Source organism: Canis aureus, chromosome 18 (genome assembly GCF_053574225.1).
Source record: "Canis aureus isolate CA01 chromosome 18, VMU_Caureus_v.1.0, whole genome shotgun sequence".
Classification (NCBI taxonomy): domain Eukaryota; kingdom Metazoa; phylum Chordata; class Mammalia; order Carnivora; family Canidae; genus Canis; species Canis aureus.
In genome coordinates this window covers 42,980,868-42,999,676 of record NC_135628.1, presented here as the reverse complement: position 1 = coordinate 42,999,676, position 18,809 = coordinate 42,980,868, and the positions used below count along the sequence as shown (strand labels likewise).

At 36.8% G+C, this 18,809-nt stretch overlaps 1 protein-coding gene across 9 annotated transcripts in view; it reads right to left on the bottom strand.

Annotated features, from left to right (window-relative positions):
• Positions 1-18,809, bottom strand: part of PEX1 (peroxisomal biogenesis factor 1) — a 71,385-nt gene that overhangs the window by 5,064 nt on the left and 47,512 nt on the right. For all 9 annotated transcript variants that reach the window (XR_013356990.1, XR_013356988.1, XM_077856962.1 and 6 more), the window contains 9 exons: positions 14,514-14,610; positions 13,730-13,900; positions 12,202-12,356; positions 6,834-7,023; positions 6,469-6,635; positions 4,884-5,018; positions 3,781-3,845; positions 920-1,062; positions 737-840 (listed from right to left, as the gene is read on the bottom strand). Coding sequence is in view for 7 of the 9 variants with exons in the window: in XM_077856962.1 (XP_077713088.1) it covers positions 737-840; positions 920-1,062; positions 3,781-3,845; positions 4,884-5,018; positions 6,469-6,635; positions 6,834-7,023; positions 12,202-12,356; positions 13,730-13,900; positions 14,514-14,610 (1,227 nt within the window). In the remaining 2 variants the exon portion in view is untranslated. The remainder of the gene's footprint in view (positions 1-736; positions 841-919; positions 1,063-3,780; positions 3,846-4,883; positions 5,019-6,468; positions 6,636-6,833; positions 7,024-12,201; positions 12,357-13,729; positions 13,901-14,513; positions 14,611-18,809) is intronic.

Here is an 18,809-nt window from a genome sequence, read left to right as displayed (position 1 = left end):
AATATTATTTCAAATTATATATTTAAATTTTTTTTTTTTTTACAAATTAACTCTCTAATAAGCTTTATAACCTGAAAAACGTACCCCCATCTACTAACTACCCTCTGGAGCTTTTTCCCTAACAGAACGAAAATTAGGAAAGTGAATGAAAATTAACATTCCTAACCCTTCGGTGTAAATCCTTTCCTACTCAGACTGTGTTTATTTTCTAGATTTTGGCAAATGCGCCAAGGAAGTGTCTCAAAGAAAAAAAAATTAATAGCTATAAGTGACAAATTTATACCTTTGAGTATTCATTTGTCTATTTGTTCTTTCACTCATTTATTCATTAGTTTCTACATTTGGGGAAAAGAGCTGGGACAACACAGACTAGGAATGGTGAAAATCTTACCTTTAGGTAACCTGCTTAGATGCTCGCTAGTCATAAGCTTGACTCTTAGTCTTGCCACGATAAGGAGGTGTGTGATCTTTGGACACAGGGAATGTGGACATGTGATACTTTAAGTTTCCTTCCCTTTTTTGCAACTGGCCAACAGGGAAAGACTACAAAGTTTTCAGACTTGCAGGGAAATGGCTGGGCTTTACATCTAACCATGCCATGAGCTAACTGTGACGAAGGCCTTGCCTAAAGCTGGTTTTCTAAGGACAACTTTTATTACCAGGAAGAAGTAAAGTTCACAAGGAAAGAGTGTAGCATTTGTGGGGTTTTAAGAGATTCTAAGTATGAAATTATCACCTGATCAGGAGGAGGACAGTATACACATTTATCGAGTCGGCCAGGCCTAAGCAGGGCGGGGTCGATCAAGTCAGGGCGACTAGTAGCAGCCAACACATAAACACCTGTGGGGGAAAAAATATTCTTTACTAAATTCTGGTGAAACCTGTTACGATAAGAGATTTCTGCATTTACAGTTATTACCCTGTAAGCCTTCCACCCCATCCAACTGAGTCAGCAACTGGTTAACCACACGATCTGTAACTCCTGTATTATCGTGGCCTCTTCGAGGAGCAATAGATTCAAATTCATCAAAGAAAAGAATGCAGGGCTTGGCCGCCTGAGCTCTGGGAAAAAACAAACAATATTTCATATTTGAATAGGGCTTCAGAGTTTGCAAAGAAATTATATGTATCTACATACATATGTATCTGTGCATACACATATATGTGTGTATTTATGTATTTATTTAAGTCTTCACAGCAAACCCTTAAGGAAGGCAAAGCATATGTAATTATCTTTGTTTTCAGTAAACTGGGTCTTAGACAAATCAAGATATTGGCCTAAGATTCATGCATTCCAGACAGGGACTAAAACAAAAACCAGAGTCTTATTCAATCAATGAAATGTTTCTTTGATTCTTATTGTAAGTAAACCTTTTTTATATGCTTATTAGCCACCTTTACTTCTTTTGTGAAATACTCATGTCTGTTATCCATTTAAAATTTGGCAAGCTCATTTTTTTCATATATTATAAGGGATCTCCATAAAATATTTTAGTTCTGTATATTACCTTTCTCTAAACTTTTAATTTTTTTTAATAATTGTTTTAATTAAAAACAAATTCCATCTCTGGTAACAGGATGGACCAGATGTCTGAAAAATCACCCTAACAGAAAATACCTGTCATACTGACTGAAAAAAACGCAACACATATCTTATGAAACACACTGCACAGAAGACAAATCCAGGGTCCACAAGGAACTGGAATTACCTGCTCCTTGAAAGTCTGGCAAAAGTCTCAAATAACCAGCTGGGTCTGATTGATTTTTGTGAAGATTTTTAACTAGTGATTCGAATTGTTTTCTAATTCTTTCTCAGATTGTTTCTTCTGTGCTTTATTTTAGTAGGTTATATTTTTGTCTATGTCACCTGTTTCAAGTGTATTCGCATGAAGTTTATATTATTTCATAATATATTCCCTTACCATTTTCTACATTTCTGGTATATCTTTAGTCATGTACCCCTTTTTATCTCTAATATTACTTAGTCATGCTTGCTTTCTCCTTGATCAATCTTGCTGGAGATCTAGTAGTTTTACCAGGCTTTCAAAAATTACTTGGGTTTGTGAACTTCTCTACTGAATTATTTTCTAGTTTATTAAATTTTGCCCTTTATTATTATTATTTTTTTTAGTTTAGAAATCCATCTCATGAAATGAAGAAATATAATCTTTTTAAGGCTATCAATTTTCCTTGAAATAAATTTTGCAGCATCTCACAATTTTAGTAGCATTTTCTCTTTCTTTCTCTTTCTTTCTTTCTTTCTTTCTTTCTTTCTTTCTTTCTTTCTTTTTCTTTCTTTCTTGATTTTATTTATTTATTCATGAGAGACAGAGAGAGAGAGAGAGAGAGAGGCAGAGACACAGGCAGAGGGAGGAGCAGGCTCCATGCAGGGAGCCCGACGTGGGACTTGACCCCGGGTTTCCAGGATCACGCCCCGGGCCAAAGGCGGCGCTAAACCACTAAGTCACCAGGGCTGCCCAGCATTTTCATTAATATTTAGTACTCAGGATTTTCCATTATGATCTCTTCCTGAACCCATGAATTATTTAGAAGTTTTATTTTTAAATATCTAAACATATGAGAGGGAATTATTTTTCTGTTATTTACTTTAACTTGTCAGGGAATAGTCTGTATAGATATTGTTTCTCTGAAAAAGTTACTGGTTCCTATGTATGGCACCTATGGCCAATTTGCAAAAATATCCAGGTGTGCTTAAAAAAAGACTATTTTCCAGTTGTTGGGTACGTGTTCTACATATGCTTAGATCAGTCTTGATGATGTTTAAATCTTCTACATTTTTACTGTTATTTTTTTTAACCTCAATACAATTACATACTGAGAACTATGTGAAAATCTTCTATGAAGGTAGATTTATCAATTTCTCCTTGCAGTTCTATCAATTTTTGCCTTCAATAAGATAGCTTCAAAATATTTAATACACACAATTTTAGAATTGTAATATCTTTGTGGTAATGTGTCATCATGTGGTGACTGCATTTATCGGTAAGAATGCCTTCCTGAGAATGTTCTGTTTCTTAAACTGGGTGGTAGATATTCAAGAGTTCATTTTACTTAAAAAAAAATAAATAAATGCAGTTAAGAGAATGTCCATATATTGGGATTCCTGGGTGGCACAGCGGTTTGGCGCCTGCCTTTGGCCCAGGGCGTGATCCTGGAGACCCGGGATCAAATCCCACGTCGGGCTCCCAGTGCATGGAGCCTGCTTCTCCCTCTGCCTGTGTCTCTGCCCCTCTCTCTTGCTCTCTCTGTGTGTGACTATCATAAATAACTTAAAAAAAAAAAAAAAGATAGAAAAAAAAATTTTAAAGAGAATGTCCATATATCTTATAATGAAATTTTAGAATGACACAAAGTAGTTTTTGAATTTACAGATCTTTCATTCTTAACTATTAGCTTCTGTATTTGGCATATTTTGCATTTCTGTATAAATGCCATAATAAAGGAAAACTATTTCTCTCTTTTATAAATTAATACCGCATGTTGCTGACTTAATTAAACTGGATAATTATGTGTTTCATATTACTTTGAGATTCCTTTGAATAACCACTTAGGATTTACTTTCAGCATTTTGTGAATATTATAAATATTAAATTTTGGAAATATTTGGTGATATAATCCTCACTTATTAAAACATTAGTTCTCCAAAAAAACAACAGACCAAAAACCACTGTTAAATCATAGTGTTTGCCTAAAAAAAAAAAAAAAAAAAAAAAAAAATCATAGTGTTTGTTACTTAAAAAGAAGTCATAGGGAACCAACCTAATAAAAATATCCCGAACCGCTTGTTCACTTGCTCCAATGTATTTGCTGAGTAACTCTGGCCCCTATCAGGTAAAATAAAATTAAATTAGAATTGAGATAAAATTATTTAAAAACAAAATCCTGAGCCATGCAGTCACCATGAAACAGTTTGGTAGTTCCTCAAAAAGTCACACATAGAGTTATCATATGCCCCAGCAACTATACTGCTAGGTATATATTCAAGAGAAATGAAAACATGTCCAAACAGAAATGGGTACACAAATGTTTACAGCAACATTATGTATCAGAGCCAAAAGGTGGAAATGACCCAAATATCCACCAATGATGAGTGGCTAAAAACCTGACATACCCACACAATGAAATATCATTCAGCTTTACAAATAACTGAAGGACTGGGGCGCTTAGTGGCTTAGTTAGGCGTCCGACCCTTGATTTCAGCTCAGGGTCATGATCTCAAGATTGTGAGATCAAAATCGCCACTGGGTGCTGTGTTCAGTGTGGAGCATGCTTGAGATTTTCTCTCCCTCTGCTCCTCCCCCTTGTGTGCACGTGCATACTCTCTAAAAGAAAATCTTAAAAAAATACAAAAAATAAAAAGAACTTAAGTAGTGACACTTACTACTATCTGGACAAACTCTGAAAACGTATTAAGTAAAAGCAGCCAGTCACAAAGACATGACACACTACATGATTCCTTTTATGTGAAATGTCCAGAACAGGAAAATCCCGAGACAGAAAGCACATTAGTGGCTGTCAGGGGCTAGGGGGACAGGAAATAAGATGAAAACGTTTTATGTTTTGTTTTGTTTTTTAAGATTTTATTTATTCATGAGAGATACAGAGACAGGCAGAGGGAGAGGCAGACTCCCTGTGGGGAGCCCGATGCAGGACTTGATCCCCAGACCCCAGGATCATGACCTGAGCCAAAGGCAGATGCCCAACCCCTGAGCCACCCAGGTGCCCCGAAAAAGTTTTGAAATAAGAGAGAAGTAGTGGCTACATAGCATTGTGAATGCATTATGTGTCACTGATTTGTATACACTTTATGATGTAAATTTACCTCCATAAAAAAAGAGAAAAAAGATAAATGCAAGACATACCTTGACACTAATGAAATTCATTCCACTCTCTCGGGCAATTACTCCAGCTAGTAAGGTCTTCCCTGTTCCAGGAGGACCATACAACAGTACCCCCATTCTCTGTCGTATGGGCAAGTTTGCAAACAGTTCTGGGTACTGAAAAATACAAGTATGACAAAGAGCTCGAATCTAAAAAAATGACTATGCAGCAAAGTCACGGTACAGAAAGAAGAATTCAGACGGTAGAACTGCCACCTTTACTAACAGAGTAATGACAGAAAATAAAATTCCCACTCAATAAATGAGTTCAAAGAAACTATGGTTGACTTTTTACCAAATGAACCATACAATACATTCTTCATAAAGTGTCTATTAACTGCCTCTGAACTTCTGTTTTCCTGTTTTATTTTATTATTTTTTATTTTTTCCTGTTTTAAAAAATAATATAAAAATACATTAAGAAAATAAAAACCAATCTTTTAATAAGTATACTGCCTTCCCCTTGAATGCTTCACAGGGCAACATAGGATAGCTATGTATATTCAAATATACTCAAAAAAAGAAAAATAATAGAGAAGCATGTATAACATGTATAACATGATAACAGCAAGCTCTCCCCAGAGCCTCTGTGCTGAGCAAGCAACTGACTGCTTCTAATCACTGGAGAGCAAGAGGACTTTGTGAACCAGTGAGCCAAACATCAGGCTAATGTCAGCAATATCCTGGTCTCTTCTGTAAGGTATGCCTACTCAGTTCCCCCTGCTGACAAAATTCTAACCCCATCTCTCTCTCTCCATTCTAATCTGGAGAGGCCCCAAAGTCAGCCATTCTGCAGAGAGCCTCGGTGCATCTGGATTCCAATGCCCAAACCCAGCATTTGGAGTCATGATCCTGCTGGCAAGTGCTTCCCATCCCTACATTCTCTCAGACAGGCTTTAACCTGCAGTCCCAGGCCCACTGGCCACGGTTTCTAGGACTTGCCATTTAGTCACATGTAACTGAGGTCCTTATTCACCCATATCTCAGCTCTTTGCATGGGTAGTTCATCTCATGCAATAATCCTTACCTCTCAGATTTGTGGTTCAAATGCACTACACCACCTAGATTGCACCTTCTGATCTTCTGAACAATCTACTGCTGCCCCCTGTATCCTGCCACCTGCCTGGTCTATGCTGCCTGCTAACTCCGTCTTTCTAGGATTGGGACCCAGAGTCTGGAATCTGACCTAATCCCTCAGTTCTGTGGACCTAGATGACTCCTCCAGCTTATTACTACCCATTTCTGTTCAAATCCCAGCAGTCAGTTCATTCTGCTTTAGTACAATCTGAATGATTCCAGCAAATCACAAGAATTATACAATCCACATCAAAACAGACATACTGTAAATATCACCCCAACTTTCTAAGTTATGTACAGGTAAGGAATCTATTAAATACTTTTAAAAAATCTGTTAGAATACCAAAAATAGTGCTCGTATTTATTTGGTAATTCAGTAGATATTTGAATCAAACTGAGATTAGGCAAGCCAACACACAAAGCTATTTCAGTGGTTCTTCTGGAAGCAGGTGCTTGATTTTTTTTTTTTTTTTTTTTTTTTTTTAAGTACCTTGGCTGGTAACTGGATAGTATCCCAGAGTATCTGCCGAACTTCATGTAATCCACCAATCTTATCCCAGCCCAGGTCCCTTGGTTTATGCAAGTTGACATTTCGCAGAGAGGCAGGAATAAATCCTTGGAGAGCCTTTTGGAAGTCCAACGTTGTTAAAACTAATTCTGTTTAAAAATAAACACAACTTCTTTTGGTAGTCTTATCTATATATGCATCTTCAAAATACTCTATCATCTAAGCTAGAGATGATTTTCTCCTCACTTGCTAATCTGAATACTAAAATAGAACATTTTAAGTCTTACTACATTAACTTTCTCTGCAATGAAAAGATTTCAAACTTTAAATTTAATAAGAACACATACCTTCCCTGGTGGTTATCCTCTGATGAGAGAGATGAGAATGAATGGCTCGATCCACGAGCACTGTAAAATCTCTAGCCACAAACCCTTCAGTTTCTTTAGCTATACGTTTGAGGTCAAGGTTAGTGAACCTATTTATATCACAGTCCAGTTTATTTTTTATTACATTATGCAGAATTTCACATCTTTGCTCCTAAAAAAAAAATTCAATTTCTAATTTTACTCAAATGTAAACTTTAGTACATATATTTCCAGAAAAATCAGGTCGATATAATCTACAGTGACAGAAAGTACCGGTGGTTGTCGGCAGGCTGGAGTGGGGGTGGGAAAGATTGCAAAGGAGCACCAGGAAACTGAGGAGTGATGGAAATGTTTGCTACCTTACTTGTCATAATGGTTTCATGGTATATATATATATATATTAAATGGTATATACAGTATATAATATATACATGTTAAAACTGATCAAATTGTATAAATACCAACTCTGTGGTCTTTGATCATGCCTCAAAAAAGCTGTAAAAAAAAATCACTTTGATAACTGATTGCTCTGTCCAGTAAAAGCCTTTTTAGTAACATCTGGTTCCTTTAAGAGTGGTTTTTGTTGTTGCTCTTATAAAACTTATTTCTAAAAAGATAATTGAGGGCACCTGGGTGGCTCAGTCAGTTGGACATTCAACTCTTGATTTCTGCTCAGGTCTTGATCTCAGGGTCATGAGTTCAAGACCTGTGCTGGACTCAGCATGGAACCTACTTGAAAAATAAATAGATAGATGGATATTCAATGACCAATACCACTACCATTCTGTTATACTTACAACCAGGTTTAATACTTTCATTCTTCAATAACAATTAATTTGCACAGGGTCTGAATATTTAGGGTAAGAATTTTAAAGGGGAGCCTGGGTGCTCAGTTAGTTAAGTGTTGCACTCTTGATTTTGGCTCAGGTTATGATCTAACAGTTGTGAGATATAGCCCCACGTCAGGCTCTGTGCTCAGCATGGAGTCGGCTTGAAATTCTCTCTCCCGGTCTTTCTGCCATTCCCCCAGCTTGTGCGTGCTCTTTCTCTCTCTCAAAATAAATAAAAAAGATTAAAAAAAAAAAGAATTTTAAAAAAGATATTAAAATGTGTTGCCTATCCTGGAACATACTTCTTTGAGCTCACTGCCTCTAAAACCTTCATGAACATGAATCCCCATAGGGGGCAATAGGCTATCTGTGCTTGCGATATTGTAATTTATGATTAATAAATAAATATATATATATATATATATATGGTTTTCATCCCTGTTTCTGGCCCAGATCTCCTAAAACCATTAGAATTTCTTAAGTTATAAGAGTGATAAAGGTGTCTTGGTATTCACACCCTTTCCAACACAGTAGAGTTTATGTTAATGAGGTGACTAACAGAAAGCACCTAAGGATGGGGGCTGGCTGCCAGGAAACCACCCATGAAGAAAGGGTTGAAACCTGCAGTCCCACACTTTGACTTCTGGGAAGGAGAAAGGGGCTGAAGGTTCAATCAATTGCAAAAGGCCAAAGATTTAATCAATCATGCCTATATAATGAAACCTCCACAAACACCTAAAAGGAGAGGATTCAAAGAGCCTCCAGGTTGGTGAACCAGAAAGCTTCTGTGTGCCATCGTGCTGGGCTGTAAACTTCACAAGCACAGAGGCTGCTTTTTAAGAACAGAACCTCACCTATGTATCTCTTCATCTGGCTGTTGATTTGTATCCTTCAATATCCTCTGTAATAAACTAGTAATCTACTGAGTAAACTAGCTTCCTTAGTTCTGTGAGCTACTCTAACAAATCAGTCAAAGCTAAGCAGGGGGTTGTGGAAACTGATTTACAGCTAGTGGATCAGAAGCACAGATAACAAGCTGGACTTGCAACTGGCAATTGACGTAGAAAGCAGTCTATAGGATTGAGCTCTTAACCTGTGGAATCTGATGCTGAGTAGACAGCAGAATTAAGTTGAATTCTAGCACACCCATCTGGTGTCTTGAGAATTGCTTGGCAGTGTGAAGGAAAACCCCACACATTAGAATTGTGTACTAAAATCGTAATGGGTAAAGAATACTGGTGCTGGTAAAGAAACAAATAGTCAAATTTTAAAAAAACATCTATTTGGATAAAAAAGGATAAAGACCATATGAGCATTTCAACAGATGCAGAAAAAGCATTTGACAAAGTACAGCATACATTCATGATAAAAACTTTCTGCAAAGTACTTCTAAGAGGGAACATACTTCAACATAATAAAGGCCTTATATCAGTATTTGAAAAACCCATGGTGAACATCACACTCAATAGTGAAAGACTAAGAGCTTTTCCCCTAAGGCCAGGAACAAGATAGGGATGTTCACCCTCACCACTTTAATTCAACATAGTACTAGAAGTTCTAGCCCAGCAATCAGACAATATCCAACAACATCCAAATTGGTAAAGAAGTAAAACTTTCACTATGTGCAGATGACAATGATACTATAAAGAAAACCCTAAAGACGCCATCAAAATTTACTAGAACTGATGAATGAATTCAATAAAGTCACAGTATACAAAACTAACATATAGAAATTTGCATTTGTATACAGTAATAATAAAGCAACAGAAAGTGAAATTAAGAAAATGATCCCATTCACAATTGCACCAAAACCAATAAAATATCTATGAATAAACCTAACCAAAGAGGTAAAAGACTGAAAACTATAAAATATTGATTAAAAAATTCAAGACAACGCAAAGAAATGGAAAGACATTCCATCCTCATGGGTTGGAATTACAAATATTGTTAAAATGTCTATACTACCCAAAGCAATCTACACATTTAACACAATCCCTATCAAAATATCAGCATTTTTCACAGAACTAGAATGATTCTAAAATTTATATGGAACCACAAAAGACCCTATATGGCCAAAGCAATGTTGAAAAAGAAAAGCAAAGCTGGAGGCATCACAATTCCAGATTTCAAGCAATATTACTAAGTGGTAGTAACTAAAACAGTATGGTCTGGCATAAAAATAGACACACAGATCAATGGAATAGAACAGAAAACCCATAAATAAACCCACAATTATATGGCCAATTAATCTTTGACAAAGGAGGAATGAATATCCAATGGAAAAAAGACAGTCTCCTTCAACAACTGATGTTGGGAAAACTGCACACCCACATGCAAAAGAATTAAACTGGACCACTTTCTTTCATCATATGCAAAAATAAACTCAAAATGGACTGAAAACCTAAATGTGATACCTAAAACCATAAAAATCCTTAAAGAAAAAAAATCCTTAGAGCAAAGGTAGTAATTTTGCTGATGTCGTTCTATGCAATATGCTTCTACGTGTATCTCCCTAGACAAGGGAAATAAAAGCAAAAATAAACTTTTGGGACTACATCAAAATAAAAAGCTTCTGCACAGTGAAGGAAACAATCAACAAAATTAAAAGGCAACCTACTGAATGGGAGAAGATATTTGCAAATAACACATCTGATAAAGAGTTAGTATCCAAAATATATAAAGGATAGAACTCAATACCCCAAAAACAAATAATTCAATTAAAAAATAGGCAGAGGGCAGCTCTGGTGGCGTACCAGTTTAGCGCTGCCTGCAGCCCAGGGCGTGATCCTGGAGACCCTGGATCAAGTACCATGTCAGGCTCTCTGTATGATGCCTGCTTCTCCCTCTGCCTGTGTCTCTGTCTCTATGAATAAATAAATAAAATCTTAAAAAAAAAATGGGCAGAAGGGGCGCCTACATGGCCCAGTCCATTAAGCATCTGCTTTCAGCTCAGGTCATGATCCCAGGGTTCTGGGATCAAGCCCCACATTGGACTCCCTGCTCAGTGGGGAGTCTGCTTCTCTCTCTCCCTCTGCTGCTCCCCCTGCTTGTGCTCTTCTCGCTGTCAAATAATTAAAATATTTTTTTAAATGGGCAGAAGACATGAACACACATTTCTAAGACATACATGTGGCAAACAGACACATGAAAAGATGCCCAACATCACTCATCAAGGAAATGCAAATCAAAACTGCAATGAGGTCTCGCCTCACACCTGAGAAAAAGTATTGACAAGGATGTGAAGAAAAGGAACCCTCTTGCACTGTTGGTGGGAATGAAACTTGGTGTAACCACTGTGGAAAACTACCATTTTTTGGAAGTTCTTCAAAAAACTAAAAGTAGAACTACCCTATGATCCAGTGATCACACTACTGGGTATTTACCCCTCAAAAACAAAAACACTAGTTCAAAGGGATACATGCACCCCTATGTTTATGGCAGCATTATTTATAATAGTTGAATTATGGAAGCAGCCGAAGTGCCCATCAACAGATGAATGGATAAAGATGTGGTGTATACACACACACACACACACACACACACACACACACACACAGAAACATAACTCAGCCATAAGAAAGAATGAAATTTTGCCATTTGCAACAATATGGATAGAGGTAGAGAGTATAATGCTAAGCAAAATACATCAGAGAAAGGCAAATATCATATGATTTCATTCATACGTGGAATTTAAGAAACAAAACAAATGAACAAAGGGAAAAAAAGAGACAAACCAAGAAACACTCTTAACTACAGAGAAAAAACTGAGGGTTACAAGAGGGAAGGTGGGGGGGGGATGAGTGAAATACGTGACAGGTACACTTATGATGAAAAAATACATATATTCATAAATCTATTTGCATTTCTCACTAAATGCTCTTTCTTATTAAAAAGAAATGTTTAAAAAAGCTAACTATGTAATGGATGTGCTCAATTAACTTGATTGTGGTAAATACTTCACAATGTATATATAAATTATATTGTACACTTTAAATATACACAACTTTGTCAATCACACCGCAATAAACTGAAAAAAATCCTAATGTCCATGATGTATTTACAGATTTCACCAATGGGAAATGAAGCAGTTTAGAATTTGTTTTTTTTTTTTTTTTTCCTTTTGGATGGAATAACAAAATTTTAGTAATTAAAAAAGAAATGTTTTCCAAAAACCCTTGCAAAGAGCATAGTAACATTTCAGATTGTTATAAAGGGAAACTGTGCATCTAAGCACAAAATGCACCAAATGTCACCTTTTAAATATTTGTAAGTATAATTTTAAGGCCATAAATCATTAATAAAATTTAAAAACGAGGGGAGCCTGGGTGGCTCAGTCAGTTGGGTGTCCAACTCTTGATCTCAGCTCAGGTCTTGATCTCAGGGTCATGAGTTCAAGCCCTGCAGTGGCTCCACACCTACTATAAATAAATGTAATTTATTAAATACATAAATAAAATAAAATTGAAAAATTGTTTATATACAGAGGGACACATCTCAACAATCTTCACAAGTAGTATTACCTGATTAGGCGGTTGAATATGTTGGACACACTGAAATATGTGAATTCCTTGAGCGGAGACAAGCCAAGGATGCAGAGAATGTTGAGACTGGCTTGTGGCAATCACTGCAACCAAACTTCCCATGGAAATAAACTCTTTCATCATATCACTCAAAGCTAGAATTAAGCAATACAGCATAAAAGCTTAGTGACTAGAAACATATTTAAAAATTATATAGTCATTAAAAAAACAATGATAACCTAAAGTTGAGCTTTTAGGTGGAGTACAAAGTCCCACTCACTGCCACTGATTGATTGAGGACCTAATATCAGCCCCACTCTAACCAAGTACTGTCAACTAAGTCTATACACTCAAAACAATGCCTCAGTGGTTAGGGTTAGGACAAACAGGAGTCTCTGAAATAAACACAGGAGGGTGATAAAATTCCGTATCGTGCTCTGATTAGGCAAAACACAGTTCCTATTCCTATGAATTCCTGAACAATCTCCTTCCACCCTAGGTCTTGCCAGGTTTGGTTGTTAGGTCAGAACTGAAACGGGCATTAATAATGTATATCTGAGTCCCGACCTAGAAATTTGCAGCATTCCTTTAAACACTACACAATTTTGCAGATCCTACAGGATTCAAACTGTGAGATGAACATGAGTTTCTAATAATGCAAGGCACGGCAGTTGCATTTCCTATCTGTTCCAGCTCTCGAGAAGCTTCAGGCAGCTACCTGCTGTCATATCCTCCAGCACTCTACCCCAGCTCTCTCTGTGAATTCTAAACTCCAGTTGTGGGGTATTCACTAACATACCACCATTTCTCCTAGCTCTGTGCCTTTGCCTGGGGATCACACTTTCTTTGCTTCTTCATTAACATGAAGCCGCTTCATGCTAACTTCTACTCCTCCATCAAAATTCAGTGAATTTCAGTCATCAACTTCCCACCAAAAGCCTTCTCTGTTACTCCTTACCTGCCCCTCACAGGTCCCTGAGGGTGTGCTCCTATGGTGCCCTGTGTACACTTCTGGCAAAACATATCCCACCACCTCCTAGTTGTGCCACCTTGGTCAAATTACTTAATTTTTGAATTTCCATTTATTCATCCATAAAAACACAATATTTGCACATAGAGTACAAAAACAGACCCTAGCCCAGGAAAGGCACTCAGCACATGGTTGCTACCATTATTACTCTCAGTATTGTCCTAAAACTGTCTACTTTTCTTTCCGGTCCTAGACTTTGAGGATACAGGCTGTGCATAAGCATTAGACAAATATTTGTCAAATGAACAAAGCCAGAGTAAATCTGCACAATGAAGCAATTTCTAATAAGCATATGAGAAGGAAAAGACTCCAAAAGACAAATCACGATGTTGCAGAATTTTCACACTGCTCCTATCTACCAATTTTACTAACACGGAAGCCTCAAAAGCAACACGTAACAGCATTTTCTGAAGAAGGTAGATTTATCATGAAGACTAAAATGGTCATCTAACTGAAGAAAAAAAGGTCCACAGCCTCAGGTGGACGTGTCACCATTACCATGTGCAAGCCGCTGGCTTTGCACAGCCTCAGGGCCATGCTCATGCTCTGGAGCAGAAGGCACACCCACAATGAGGTCGAGGTCATCCAGCAGAATCACAGAAGGCTGCCTCCATGTTGCCTCGGAGAAAGCCAGCTCCACAGTTTTCTGTATGTTTTCAAGCCTTTTTCCTTAATATGCAAGAAATAAAATGGGTTTTAATGTTAATTCAAGGTTGGTAAGTTCAGGCTGCCTTTTGAGAGCATTAGAAAAGCTCAATATTGATTTAACTATGAAACTTTGAGTCCTATTCTGTTAATATACCAATCACTAAAATTTATTAATCACTACCCTTGGTTACCATTTTTTAACCAAATAGAGGATAATATAAGCATTAAAGACCTAAAAAGTACCAAAGTGTATATGGTAAATTATACTTCTCTTCGCTGTCCATGGCCACCCTCTCCCTATCCCCCTGACCCCCAAGATTCTGCAGCAGTGCAAGGATCCTTTGTACCCATAGAATATACCTTAGATATGAACTTTCTCAGAATGGTCTAAGTTGGCATTTCCAGGAATAGAGTGTACAGAGTTTTGGCTAGGAAAAAAAAAGGAGGAGGCCTCCATCAAGTATGGAGAGTTTAAAAAGTTTTGCTAAAAATATTAGAAAGCCAAAGATTTATAATTTCAATAACAGAAAAATTAAAGAAAGATTAGGTATGTTAGATTAACAGCATTAAATAACATTTCTGTCTTTAAGCAAAAAAAAGGGGGGGGTTATGTAGAGTATTATCATATTAATACCTCGTAAAGCTTTACAGCCAACCACCTCCACATGGGCATCCAATGTGTCAGATGCTTCTTTACAGATTGCCTTGGCTAAAGTTGATTTTCCACTGCCCTAAAAAACAATTGCTTCATAAGCAACATATCCAATCAAAGAAATAGCTTCTGTTACTATGGCAATCACCAAGACTCAGCCTCACCAATCAAGTATACACCCCACAGTGTCCTATGTCAGTTATATCTCAATAAAGCCAGGGGTAAAAGAAAACAACAACAAAAAACCACCTCACATCCCTGGAGCTCTAGGATCATTTATGGTGAGTAACATTTGGTATAAAGTAAAGTAATAGGAAGGAGTGAAAATCTGGACTCAGTAAGTTTTAAGAGCACTGCGGGATAAGTGGGAAGGAATTAGTTACTAAATACGTATTCAAGTCTATAAAAACAAAATGAAACAAAAATAAATTAAAAAATAAAATTTAAAAAACCAAAACTCATAATATTCTGCAAAGAAACCAGGAGGCTCCAGCTTCCTAGCCTGAATAGAAGGATTCTAGTAGTATAGAAACACTGGCAAGGTTAACAGACAACCCAATCTCAGGAATATTAGCCCCCCAAAAAGGGGCATTTCCCACTCCAATTCCAATCTCAGTTGGCACTGATGCTAAAAATAATAAATTGCTTTGAGAAAGTAAAAAATGTACATACCAGTCTAGCTGCTATGTGAGAAATGCAGGTGTTACTAAAATGGCTTTTCTTTTAAGCTGTTAGAAGCTAGATGTATCTGATGTTTGTTATAGGGCATAGATAGAAAATAAACATCTCATTTATTTTTACAATTTGTTAAAAAAATCATTAATACTTAAATCTTTTACCCTTAACACAGGCAATGTTCCGTTACTTACTAGAAGGGAATAATGTGAACATTAAATAAATTTTCTAGAGAAGTGAAACCTACTCCTATTTAATTTCAATTATTTTTAATGGAAAACATTTACTACTCACTTCCCTATTATCTTAAATTAGCTGTAATTTTAATTCAGTTTCTTGGTCATTTACAGTGTTACTGTGACCACCAATTAGTGAACCATGTAGCCCTCAGCGGCCCTTAAGGTGGATAGAACTGCTTATTTTTATATTAAGTGGCTCCAGACTATAGGGTTTGATCCAATGTGCATTTTTTTTTCTAGTAAAGCTTTATTTTTTCCTTGGTTTATAAAGTAATATGCAGAAAATACAAAATAAATACTTAGCAGAGAAAGGTAAAACATTTTGTCATGATAATAACCACAGTCAATTGTTTCGATGTATCATCCTTCCAGACACTCGAGGCACATTTTATGTAAACTTATGAAGATGTAATTATTTATGTGAGTTCATGACAAATCACTGTCCTCTTTTATCAACAAATATGGAGCCGCATCAACTGCCCAGCATGCTGCTGCTGTGGGATGTACTAGACTCTAACAGGTTCAATAACCCATCCAGATGTGTATTAGTGCTGTTTCCGATTTTAACTATTATAAGTAAAACTAAAATAAATATCCATATACTTGTTTACTTATTTGTCAGATTATACCTTCATAATAAATTTCTAGGAGCGGAATTATCATATAAATATCCATATACTTGTTTACTTATTTGTCAGATTATACCTTCATAATAAATTTCTAGGAGTGGAATTACCATATCAAAAGGTACACATTTAAAATTCTGCTGAACTTGGGATGCCTGGGTGGCTCAGCGGTTGAGTGCCTGCCTTCGGCCCAGGGCATGATCCTGGAGACCTGGGATCGAGTCCCACGTCGGGCTCTCTGCATGGAGCCTGCTTCTCCCTCTGCCTGTGTCTCTGCCTCTCTCATGATTAAAAAAATAAAAAATAAAATAAAATTCTGCTGAACCTGTTATAATGTCCCCTAGAGAGGTTGAACATAGGTAGGTTTTTAGTTTTAATTTTTAACGATATTTTAAAAATTATTTGCAATAGAGAGAGTGTGTAAGAGAGAAGCATGACCAGGAGAGGAGTAGAAAGAGAAGCAGACTCCCTGCTGATCAGGGAGCTGACGGGACTCGATCCCAGGACCCCAGGATCATGACCTGAGTTGAATGCAGACATTTAGCCGACTGAGCCACCCAGGGGACCTATAGTTCTTTTACTTTAAGTTTTCTCCCTCAGTGTACTATTATTTCTTACTGTTGTTGCTTTGTCTAGCTTTAAGAGCCCTACACCAGTTCCAATATTTTTTTTCAGCACCATGGGCTGGAAAAATAGCCAAGGTTGTTATACAAAGTCTGAAATTTGGCAGGTACTTAACAAATACTACCATCATTATAGCTTACAGAGTGTCATTTACATTTAAAGTCAATGGGCTCCAGGCGTCCCTGGCTGCCTCCGTCAATGGAGCATGCAACTCTTGATCTCAGGGTCATGAGTTCAAGCCCCATGTTGGATGTAGAGATTACTTAAAAATAAAAATCTTTAGAAAAAAAAAATTTAAAAAACCCTGAAGTCCATGCACTCCAAAGAATAAAGAAATTAAGGCGCTGAGATAGAGATCCCCTGTCATAGTCATTTTGCCTAGTTGAGGGCCTTTTCCTCACATAAAGTAATTCACATTTGCATAATAGCACTTTTCAGTTGACAAACTGCTTTCACATATATTATTTTCCTTAAGTGAGGTTACTCCTATGGAGGTAGGTAAGACACCAAAAACCTGCCTGAGGTCATGGCCAGTAAGTACATGACAGAGGTGGGACTCAAATCCAGGTCTTCTCTGCTTGTTCTTCCTATTAACCAGGCCACCCGTAGGTGAGATGAGAAGTCTGGTTTCTGAGTCAATACTGCTTTTTCCAAAAAAAATACTCTACCATGATGATACAGTTTGAAATCTGACATAGCAAATCTAGAAACTACATACAATGTATATTAATTGTATATTTCACCAGCCTTCCATACCTGTGATAAATGCCACTTGATCACTGTATATAATTCTTTATATACACTGGTTGATTTGATTTGCTAATATTCTGAAGATTTCTGCATCTATGTTCATGAGAGGTTGGTCTGTAGTTTTCTTGTCTCATAATGCCTTTGTCTGGTTTTGGATTAGGGTGATGCTGGCCTCACAGGATGATTAGGAAGCATTCATTTTGCATCTATCTTCTGAAACAGGTTGTAGAAAACTGGTGTAATTTCTTTCTTATATATTTGATAGAATACACCAATGAACCTATCTGGGCCTAGTGCTTTGTTTTATGAGGCTATTAATTATTGATTCAATTTCTTTACTAGATAAAGATCTTTTTATATCATCTATTTCTTCTTGTGTGAGTTTTGAGAACTTGTGTCTTTCAAGGAATTGGTCCATTCATCTAAGATGGTTATCAAATTTGTGAACATAGAGTTGTCTATGACTATTACTACCTTATTATCCTTTTAATGTTTATGGGATCTATAGTGATGTCCTCTCTTTGATTTCTGATATTACTAATTTGTGTCTTTTTTTTTTTTTTTTCTTAGACTGGCTAGAGGCTTATCAATTTTATTGATCTTTTCAAAGCAGCAGCTTTTGATTTCACTTATTTTCTCATTTCACTGATTTCTGCTCTAATTCTTATTACTTCTTTCCTTCGGGTTACATTGGATTTCATTTGCTCTTCTTTTTCTAGTTTCCTATGGGGAAGCTTAGATTATTGGAGTAGTTGCCATATTTTAAGTAAGAATCAGACAGAAGAAAACAACTGGGCTCATTATTGGAAAAAAGAGTTATTTTCTAGAGTTGAAAGTGAATGGAATTGGAAAAGCCTTAAAGATTTTGAAATGAATACAAGAACAAGGACTCATAAAGACCACACAGTACCCCTGAAAACAATACTGCATTGGCAGAGAATAAAACCGTAAGCCCTTTAAGAGGGCAGGAAAACTCCAGCAAAACTGATGAAGATTAAAAAGAGAGAAGACACAAATCACCAAGATCAGGAAATGACACAACAGATTCCACAGCCATTCCAAGGATAATAAAAAGAATAGTAGGGATCCCTGGGTGGCGCAGCGGTTTGGCGCCTGCCTTTGGCCCAGGGCGCGATCTTGGAGACCCGGGATCGAATCCCACGTCGGGCTCTCAGTGCATAGAGCCTGCTTCTCCCTCTGCCTATGTCTCTGCCTCTCTCTCTCTCTCTGTGACTATCATAAATAAATAAAAATTAAAAAAAAAAAAAAGAATAGTATCAACAACTTTAGGCTCATAAATTTGACAACTTAGGAGAAGTAAACTGATTCCTTGAAATTACAAACTACTAAATATCTGCCAAGAT